The sequence below is a fragment of the Taurulus bubalis genome (genome assembly GCF_910589615.1).
Source record: "Taurulus bubalis genome assembly, chromosome: 3".
Classification (NCBI taxonomy): Eukaryota; Metazoa; Chordata; class Actinopteri; order Perciformes; family Cottidae; genus Taurulus; species Taurulus bubalis.
The window spans coordinates 5,474,560-5,485,663 of record NC_136591.1 but is presented as its reverse complement, the minus strand read 5'-3'; the positions used below and the strand labels follow the sequence as shown (position 1 = coordinate 5,485,663).

At 40.3% G+C, this 11,104-nt stretch overlaps 1 protein-coding gene across 2 annotated transcripts; it reads left to right on the top strand.

Moving 5' to 3' along the window:
- Positions 1-5,028: 5,028 nt before the first annotated feature.
- LOC306733686 (uncharacterized protein C17orf114) lies at positions 5,029-11,011 on the top strand. 2 transcript variants are annotated; one of them, XM_079214966.1, is made up of 3 exons: positions 5,029-5,190; positions 9,155-9,250; positions 9,355-11,011. In XM_079214966.1, the coding sequence occupies exons 2-3, from the start codon at positions 9,166-9,168 to the stop codon at positions 9,525-9,527; spliced, it is 258 nt and encodes an 85-aa protein (XP_079071092.1). In that variant the 5' UTR covers positions 5,029-5,190; positions 9,155-9,165; the 3' UTR covers positions 9,528-11,011. The 2 variants fall into 2 exon arrangements, with proteins under 2 accessions (XP_079071092.1, XP_079071093.1); XM_079214967.1 differs by lacking the exon at positions 5,029-5,190 and adding an exon at positions 7,185-7,276.
- The last annotated feature ends 93 nt before the right edge of the window (positions 11,012-11,104 follow it).

The following is an 11,104-nucleotide window of genomic DNA, read 5'->3' as shown; positions in this document are numbered from 1 at the left end:
AGCACCTGTCTGTGTTTCTGGCACTATATCATCATATAACACTGAAACGTGATATTTTACACTTGGACCGCACATTACCAACAAGACATTGTGTCACTTTTTCTTTGTTTTGCTTAAACGGCAGCATAAAGGCTAGACGTGAGGAGAAGTAGTGCACCAAATGTGTGAGCTTTGCTCTGTGTGGAGCTGAGAGGTTTAAGTCCAGCAGGTTAAATCAACTCGTGCACAAAGAATGTCTCGATGAAGTAAGAACTGTAAATAATCAAATTACTGTCAATTTCTAAAACTAATTAAAATGAAAAAACAGCTGAAATCACGTGTTTTCTTTTTGTGAAGGCATTGCATCTTTTTCTTTGCAAGCCAGACATAAAATGTGACTTTCTTCAGTTGCGAAAGCAAAGCCAGTCTGACCTTTGCCCTCAACTTGTCCGTTAACTGCTTGCAGCATTATCAGCTGATCTACATGGCATTTAGGCTACAACCATTAGGCCATTTCGCCCGCACACTTCGGGATTGATGTACTCCCTGGGAACAATAACTGTAAAAATAAACATTGCATGGGAAAGAAGCGTGACATAATGTACAGAAGGAGAATAAAAGGAGGCTGGAACCAGCCATGACCAACCGCCGCCAGTCAGTCCCGGTCCCGGCTCCACTGAGGCATGCCAGCATCAACAGAAAACCAACAACATGGGTGTGGGAATGTCTGGACCTGTGAGGGAGGAGGGAGCCAGAAACAGGGAGTTGGGCTGGGGACCAGAAAACACTCACACTGTGGGAGGAGCAGACTGGTTTGAGTCCACAATGACTTGATTTTTGTTTGTTTTCAATTTAATCGCCTCATCTTTAAATACTTTTGATATCAGGGCAGAAGAGTTATTGGGTGGCTAGAGATTTTAGGTCCTGCGTATATATTTTGTCAGCAAGATATGAACCAAATAGATTAAAAAAAACATTTTTTTAAATCACTGCAAGATTAAGCTGTTATTAATGTAGTTGTATCAGAGACTCGGAAGAAATTTAAAATCGAATTAGCAAGCCATCTGAGGCCATAAACACACAGAATCTTATAAACTCCTGCACACTGCACTCATAAATCTTTCTCATTCAATGTAAGATCATCCTTAACTCTCAAATGAATTAAACCAAGAGTTTTCAACCTGGGAGTCTAGACCCTATGATGCATCAACATATGAATGTGAAGGGTCGTGAAATGTTTAATAAGATCATATCTGCTTTTATTTAATAGCCAACAACATCAAAGTGACTGTACATGAAGTTAGAGAAACCTTTGTTCCTTCGCGAGACTTTACAAGGAAATGTTGCAATTTACAAACATGGCATCACAGTGGCTCTGTTTGTCTGAAGGTACTTTTTGAATGGGACTCAACATCATCATCCTCATTCGAAGAATGTATCAAAAGGTCAAAGTGATATATATTCTCCTGCTCAAACACTGTTGAAGACCTGTAAAGGTTAAACGGGTCATTTTAATAATTGTCTCATGAATAAGAAACCTTCTTTACTCAATTACTTCAGCACAAGTTGTGGCACTTCAGGTGAATACCTCTATTTGTGAGACTTTACTACATGTGTCTTGTCCCTCAGAGTAATTTTAGATTATGAATGGGCTACTTTTGACCCTCACACGTCTCTCGTTCGATCTGTTTCCGTCTGCACGTCGGCAGTGCTGCTATTCCCGTCTCTCGGACAGTAGAGCAGGGGCAGCGAGGGATTCAATTACCAAAAGGGGCAAAAAATTCACACAGGATGATGTCAGTATAATGACAATATCGCTTTCCACTCGCCATCCAGAGTGTCCCCTAGCTGATCTCATGATGGCACTTGAGGCCAATGGGACAGTGGGAGTGGTTGAGCTCCTGATATCGGAGCCTCCTGCTCACAGGAAGTCACTGTGTTGCCTCATAATCATACTCGGGCCACTGGCACACTGGTACTTGTCACCATACAAGGGGAGGAATACCGCAGAGGGACCGCTTGACTCTCTGTGACAGCGTTACAGGAACCTCAGTGCAAGTTTGGAATCTGCTGCACAAAAAAGTTGGGCTGTTGTTCAACATGCTTTTGTAATTCCCAGTTTTTCCGTTTATGAAATGTTCATCTGTGAGGTTTTGTTTGTTTGTGTGTTTTATTCAGTCAATCATTTCAATACAATACAATATTCTATATAATATACAAAACAGAAAGACTGATAAGGTATAGGTAGAAGCAAAAAATGCTTATTTATTCCTATCCTAAATTATTATTATCAATTAAATCAGATAATTAATTTGAAATATAGAAAAAAATATACATACGTGTATATATATATATATATATATATATATATATATATATATATATATATATATATACACGTATGTATACTTCAACCTATATATGTACATATACATATATGTACATATATAGGTTGAAGTTGACATTTTAATCACTCTGAAACGGGATTAAAACTAAAATCCTAATTGCAACAATATTCATCACTGTCAATAGTCGGATTAAATTAATCTTGTTTTATGTTTAAATCCAAGCTACAACTCTGCTTTAGATTATTTACTGTTTTTTTATTACTGTTCTACTGTTTATTCATATTACTTGTTTTTTATTTTATTTTACTATGTGTCTCTTGTGTGCACTTTACCTGTCTGCTGCTGTAATCCTGCAATTTCCCCACTGCGGGACTAATAAAGGAATATCTTATCTTATCTCTTATCTTATCTTATCTCAGCTGCTCGAGTCCAAGTCTGCTGCTCTGCTGTCAATCATCCGCAGATTGGATTTGAAATTAGAGACAATGTCCCACCAAACTATGATGTCCTTCACCCACATCCGCAGGTGTAAATTCGTACATGTGAACGAGCACATGCATGTCTCTCACCGCGTGGGGGGAGATTTTGGAGCTGCCATGAAACGTGCAACAGTTGGAAAAATAACACTGACAGACTGTTTAAGATCTGCTTCAGTACATCTGTCAATTTCAGTCCAAATAACAAATCTAGCTTGTGTTCCCCCTTGCAGCCTAGTTTATACTATCACTTGCAGTTTGGCACACGGGTCACTAAAAGGCACTTACAGTGTATGTTGAAATAGAAAATCCTTGTATCTGTGTGGTTTTGGTTTATACAAAGTCTTGGTTAGATGCTTTTGGCCTATGGACACCAAACAAGGCACAATTATAAGGAATTATTATTCAATATAAATAATTGCCTCGAATAACTATTCAAAGGTGCATGCAATAGGACAAGCTGTGCAAGCTTTCAACCTGATCAGATTACATTACTTTGTATGTTCATCTCCAATGAAAAGATGTGAAAAATGACTGTTCTCCTTGGTCACAGAACAGAATCCGCTTCAGAAATGCGCCCGCTGCTTCACAGACTGTTTCCAGGGTGATTTCTAACCAGCCGGCGCAGACTCACTCTGAGAGCTCATCTGGGTAAATTTCCACTCTGACGAAAACCATCCAACCAGTGAGCTGCCCTAAATGAACCCTAAACCCGGTCCAGGAAGCTAACAAGCAGCAATAAACCATCCAGTGGACCAAGAACTCTTCTCTGACTTTCTATCTATCCGTCTTTACAGAGACGGTTATGTGGGAATCTACTTGTTCAGAAAAGTCAAATTGTTATTTATCATCCAGGTTTTTGCCTCCTGTGCTTAAGTTTCCAGCCCACAAACATGGAGGTCACTACAAGCTCTGGCTATGGGTGCAACTTCAGCATAGTTTGATGACATTTAGAACATTTTAAGGTTCAGTCAATTGTTTGCATGTACTATGCATAGAATCCTATCAGCCAGCAGGCTATACACGACTCTCTTGTGCTGGATAGGTGCTGGAGAAAGCTACATGTGGCCACACCTTTATTCCTTGAAAGCATAATTTACTTCTAACGAGAATGTTATGTTTACCCCTTTTGTTACTTTTTTTGGCTCTCACTATTTCTCAAAAACATTTAGCAAGTTTCCATGAAACCTGGTGGACACGAGCCAAGACACATGTGATTATATCCAAGTGTTGATTCAGATATTAGATTTCCATTCTGTGAAGTGAAGGTACGTTTGCAGTGAGAATAAATCTATTTCATTAAAAAATTGCTGTGTAATCCATGAATGGGATTTTGAGGGTTGTCTGCTGTTTGTTGATCCTCCTCAGACCAAAACCCTCTCACTTTAACAGTAGGCAGGGATTTCCTCCACAGCTAAAGGTCTCCCTGTCTTCAATGCTCAAACACTGCGGTCTCATAGCTGCATGTTTTATAAATAAGTATAAAAACTAAATTACATATATAGACATGTCATTTTGCAATGGCATATTCCAATAATAATAATCACAATAATTGTAAAAAAAAGTCACCTCTTGTCACCTCTTATCACTTCAAGTCAAATAAAAAAACAGCAAATAAATAAAAAACAAATAAAAAACAATACCATCCCCAGGGACAAAGTCTGGTGATAGTGACCTCTGACCTCTCTATAGGGCTATAAGGGGTCAGTATATGGATCAGGTGAAAATAACGTCATCAATGATTAATACACTTTAAAAGCAAGTATTACAAATCATTTTGATAACATGTGATTACACATTGTTGTTGATTATAGAGGTTAGAAGTTCAAATCACCTTGAATAGTGATCTAAGTGAGGCATTTTGTCCGGTTATCACGCGTGACTTCATCCTTCCTGACTCGAGGAGTGGCTATTTATACGTCTAAGCTATTTCTGATCAACATTTTGTGTTATCTGTATCAACAAATATGTGAACGAGGTAGAGGCAAAACACAAGCAGGCATGCTGGAGGAAGCGCGCGCGCGTGCGTGTGCGTGTGTGTGTGTGTGTGTTACGTGGGTTACGTGGGATGATGGGTGAGAGGAAGCAAACGAGGAAAGGAGAGTCGGGGAGCTCGTAGGGAGGGAGCGAAAAAAGCAGGCGTGTCCTCCTCTCACTTACCATGTTCCGAGGATTAGCTATTTAAAGTTCAGTTGCGCCGCGCCACGGAACCTTTCCACCCAGCCAACAGGGACGCAACAGTAGCGGGTTGCGCTCCGAGGACACACATTTTTAACGAGGGAGGAAAACAAGAAAACGCAGATGAAGTGAAGACAGCCGTGTCGGGAATCCTCTAAATTATCCACCGTCCACTGGCCGTCTTCGCGTCTGCAAGTTTATCTCACCAGGTGGGTCATTTCAAAAATACAAATAAAGCCATTTATCTCATTTAAACCTGAAATGAAAAGGTGTTTATACGCTGGATGCATATACTCGTCCTGCGCGTCTCTGCGCGGCAGGAGGTGTGTCGGTGGAGGAGGGCTCCTGTTCGTCAAGAAGCATTTTGAGTGCCAGTGTTTCTGAAAACAAACTTTATTCTGCGCGCCTGAATGCGCCACCTACTGTCCTCTTTAACTGTCCACTCTGCAAGTCTAATTGGCATCCCTAATTGAGCCGGATTTAGTTAATTTAACCCTTTAAAAAAAAGTATCGTCTGCAGGCTTTACTTCACCTTTTTTAAATTTGACAGTTTCCACATGTGACATTTAAAATATGAACCTAAGCAGGTCTTTAAGAGTTTGATTGGCCTGTCTGGCGCAGTTTTTCATTCCTCCTTCCAGCCGCACGCGCGCAGAGGCCTCCACCTCCTGCACGCGCATCTGAAATTAGCATGTGAAATTGTAAACTGAAGGTGTGTTGACATTAGACAAACATGACACAACTAGTGGTTGTTTTTATTCCACAGGTTAGGGACTGTCCCAAAGTTAATAGAGGGGGGAGGATATTGTAATTTAATATTTTCCTTCCTTCATTTATATTTTTTCCAGCCTTATATTTAATAACAAAAAATGACACCCAAAAATAACTTTCTGTAAACGGTACGGTCTCTGTATCAGGGTTTAATTAATGTGCACACAATAGCAGTTCCATAAAGGTATTAAGGTTCCTATACCAATTCTTTTAGGAAGGTTCAAAGAAATCATGAAATAAACATGGCAATGTTTACAAAGTAAATAATATATACCTCACTACAGTAACTTTCATGCAGTCCCTAAAAGTTTTGCATTCAAAGCTTTCTCCTTTTTATAGTGTTAATTATTATATTAATGCATGCTAATTCTGTATTCGGTGGAGCTAATTTGAACTACTTTGTATTGGGTTTAATATAGAATAACACATTTAAACATGTTTTGTTTGTAACAGTTTCATCAGTAAAGTACCTAGAACTGTCAAATAATTGTAAACAAATAGAACATTTGTCCCTGAAGTAATAGTATAAAGTAGCATAAAATGGAAGTACATGTACCTTAATAAGTGTATTTGAGTAATGTTCTGGTCTGAGCTTTATAGAAACACCTTAAACACGGCTTTATCCACTGGCTGTGATGAATATTAATGAAAGCGGATTGTATGCTGCTATTAATGGACACACACACACACACACACACACACACACACACACACACACACACACACACACACACACACACACACACACAGGTATACATACACAGAGCAGTGTGTGCGTCATCCAGCCTGGCAGGCCTGTGTGAGGCTTTGTGGCTGTGACACAAGACTGCTTTTTTTTTCTTCTTAATGAAACCCCAGAGACTGACTGGAGAAGGGGGTTGCTCAGGGGAAATGTGGAGCTGTGGGAAGATTGTTATCCCATTACTGTAAGCATATGTGCTCTGCTGCTTGCTTTAACATTGTTTACAAAGCCAATAAGAAGCTAAGTGTGGTCTGTTTTGGTTGATTGAAGAGAGAAAAGTCTGACTGATGTTTTTAAAAATGGAGAATAAAAGGGATCGTGCTCAGCAAACGCGCTCAAGCCGTTTAACTCTCCCACAGATCTACCCTGCAAGCGCACACATGCACTCAAAAATATGAAAAGCTCAAACTGTTTCTCTGGAAGGATTCCAGCTCCATCCGTGAGTTCCCACTGATTGAGCCACTGAAAACCCCATTACTCAGGTTATGCACGTTGCTCACATCAGCTGCCTGCAGGCTGGAGCCTCCAGAGAAAGAAAGCAGTTCAAGGCACACCTTCATACTTTTTCTACTTCTTTTCTCACTCTTCATTCTTGACCAACCTCCTTTGTATTTTCTCCCCCTCCTCTCCATGGTCAATGTGTCTCTGTGCTTTTTCTGAGTATGGGCGTGTACGAGTGAGTTTGCCATATGAGGTTGTTTTTCTCCTCCGGGCTCCTAAGCTGCTGCCAGACCCCCACAGCCAATCATGATCTGGGCCCAAAATTCCTCACCACTGACCAGGTCCTTTAATATTGTTTGTGTGTGTGTGGTACTGCTTTGCTCGCTTGCTATATTGTTAATTCTCAAAGACTATTGCATGATTGTAGGAGGAAACTATAATGAAACTAGGGAAACGCATTGTTTTCTCTTTTCTTCACAATGTGAGCTATACTGCGAGTTCTCATTTCACAGGCAGAACCTCTACATTGAACTAAGCATAATGGATTCACTGTGTCTGTAAAATGGGATAGGATTTCACTGCCACACCTGAGAGAAAATTGTAAGGGAGGTGCATTAGATGGGGAGGAAATGGAGGAGGGGAAAAAAGTAGCCTTTTCTGTGTGAATTCATCCAAAAGAGAGACTGTTAAATTAAAGTTTGTCACTTATTTACCAAAATCCTCTACTGCAGCCTGTCTGTAAGCTGCTACAGCAGCTCTGTGTGTGCGTATGTGTGAGCTGTCACGTCTCCACGAAACCGCCTCTGAGTCAAGCAGCACGAGGAATCCGCAGTAAACAAGGGGAAAAAAAGGAAAAGATGTCTGACAAACCGTTCTCCTTTATGGTGCAATCACAGTTTTCTGTTTTACTTCTTATCTGTGAATAATGGGGTTTAGTGCTTTATCACAAAAGTGGGGTTTCTTAGACTTAACTAGGCATTTCTTTTCAGACGTTTTTGTGTCTTTTCAAACTCTTTGTGGTCATTTTAAGCTGTTTTGTAGTTGTTTCGCATCTCTTTATGCTCGTCTTAGTGTCTCTTACTGGTTGATTAGTTTTTTTGCAATAGTTTTTCCTTCTCGTTGTTTTGCATCTCCTGGTGGTTTATTTAAGTCTTTTTATAAACCATTTCGCATTTCTTTACAATTCTTGCAAAGAGTCCTTTTGGTATCACTTAGTTTGGGGTATTATTATTTTTTTTCATCTCCTGTTTTTTTCTAATAGTTTTTTGCATGGCTTTGTGGCCGATTTGAGTCTTCTGTTTTCTTATTTTGCGTCTTTTTTGTTGTTGCTTTGTATCTCTCCATGGTTATTTTGAGTCTCTGTGGTTGTTTGTTTTGAACTTTCGAGAACCATCACCTCCCTGTGCTCCATTTCACCTGACCCATTTCCTAACCCGATTAGACTAAAATAAATACCTTTTTTCTTTTTTCTCCTGCGCTCTCAGTAAATACAGCTCAGCGCTGGCGTGTGGCCCTGGCTTTATCTTATCATTCAGTGGTGCCACAGATAGAGGGACAATCCTCTGGGAAACTGAATCTGACATCCCTGTTGGTCAATGAATCAGTTACCTGCAGCGTGAGATCAACAATTGGGTGTATATTAAGATCAGCTCCAGCCTCTAGGTCTAGTAACCCGTCATTGGAAAGCACAATTGCTTGCTGGGAGGAAAAAGTTAAAAAAAACAAAGTTCTAGAGTTCTTAAAAATAAAAACAATAGCTTCAGCTGGGATCTGTCTGTTAGCCATAACTGGCATATATCAACCGACCTCTATGTAATCTGTCTGGTTGCCAGGAGGGAGCTTAATATGCGTCTGGCTGCCGTAGCCCATTGACGTCCTGTTCCAGGATTAGGCGGCGTTGACGAGGTAAATACTGACTGACTGACTGGTGGTTGCCAGGACACGGGGTGCTGTTCAGTTACATTGCAGCTTACGTTAGGATATCATGTCGCTGAAGTGCCGGATCATAATTCCATTAAACTGACCTGGTGATGAGACGAGGAGCTTAAATGAAGCTATGAGAAGTGCAAAACATTTAGTTTACCAATTTGAGACAGTTTCTCACTTGCATTTTCAGATGGGTTAACGTCCGCTTTGTCTCAGAAGCCTATACTTCTAGGTTTAGTTTTTAGACTGCTTCTCTTAAATGTATGTCTCTGTTCACTCCCCTCTCTCTACAGACATCTCTGCCATGGGTGTGAAGATGCTGCAGTGTTTTCCCTTCTACAGGCGCTGTAAAGAGCGCTGCAAGAGCAGACAGAGCCCCCCAGCGGCAGGTGAGGAGCAGCTACACTCCAATAAACTCAAGTGTAGACCAATTAAACAGCCATATCATAATCGTACGTCCTCATAACGCCCCACTCCATCTTCCACCTCTCAGTTCCCATTGAGGAGATGAAGCCCCGTCTGTGCTCCACCACATCCTGTGGCAGCGACAGCGAAGGAGCAGGAGGCCTGAGTCGGGGCTCCCAGATCTATTTCTCCACCAAGGCCAGGCTGTCTTTCAGACACCAGCTGGACAGCAACATCAACGCAGTGGACGCCACGTACTGAGGAGGGCTGCAGAGAATACAAATGGATTCCTGCGTCTTAGTTTTTCTGTTGCTCATTCATGCTCGGACCCTGTGGCGCAAACCTGGGAGCCTGATTGTTGAGCAAGAGCATCTGTGGTCACCGTTGGATGGGATCAACCGTAGTGTGCACAGCCACTGTTTGCAATTAAACCCCTCATTGCTCGCTGCCCACAAAGAACTCCCAATGATTAATCAGATTCAACAAGGAGCCGGGGAAAACGGACTGAAACAGACTTGGTTTTCAATCTCTGTGCATTGAGATTGTATGAGAAACTGAGTGGATCTACTGCCCAAACAGCCACAATATTGATGGGAAATAAAATAGACTTGTTTACAGCATTCACTACCAAAAAGTGCATAACCTTTTTTTTTTTTTTACTAACATAGTGGAAAAAACTGCTGACTATGATATTTTTTTGTATCACTGTTGAGATAACTGGATGTTTCACAAAGTCGAGGGCGTTAACCTTCCAAGTATGATGAATATCTTTAGCTATTCAGCCCCATGACTAGGGCTGAGTACTTCATACCTTTTTAAAAAAGGTATCTACTGTAATAACACAGTACCAAGTGGTATCGAAACTTAACATAAAACATAAATTTCTTTTTGTACTGAAGATGTAGAAAAAAAAGCGTTCAATGTGATTGGCCGGCTGCTGCTGCAGCAGCAGCTACAACAGTCTGTGAGGTGGAGTTGGCTGTTCAGCGTGCTGAGATGCCACCAAAAGGTTTCAAAGGCTAGCTAAATTACACTACCCAAATAATACTTCATTGTACAGTTATTTTTGTATAAGTATTTTTAAGAATTTGAACACTTTTAAAGATGTATTTGTAAATTTGGAGGAATGGTTGATGGTGAATTTTACACAACTGACTGCTGAAGGTATTAAATTAAGTACTGTATTGGTATCGTTATCACTTTAAGGGTACTGTTACTGTCATTTTAGTCATGATACCCAGCCCTAATCATGAGGGATATATTACAAAACCTCTTATTGACATTGCTGATAACCAGGACTGGGTTTACTTTCCAACCCGGCGCTGTTACAAAACCCATGTACACAATCAGAGGAGTGTGCTCAGCAGATGTTTTTGGCCTTCTAGTTAGTTTCTCTTTTGAAAGCATTGAGCAAATGCTATTAGGTATTTTGTCCATGTTTGGCTTCAGCTCACTCAGAACAATTGTTTTCTTTAATATTTTATAACTTAAAAACCTCCTGGTTTCATTTGATATTAAAATGTTTAAAACCTTTTAATAAACCTTAACTGATGACCAGGCCTCTATATTTGCCTAATACAAACAGATATGAATGTAATGCTCTGATCCCAATTGACTGTGAAAAACCTGCTGAAATTAAAAAGAAATCAATATTTGCTCTTTGATGCAAAGATCCATGTGATTCAAATCTATAGAACGTCAACACAAGAAGTATCTTTATTCTTGACTAACAATAATAACTGTAAATGTACATTAAAAATGTCTCCTGTGTTTTTGTTGTTGAATGTGAAGTATTGCAGAACTAGATTTGGGGATTACATACAGAAATGTACAGAGAT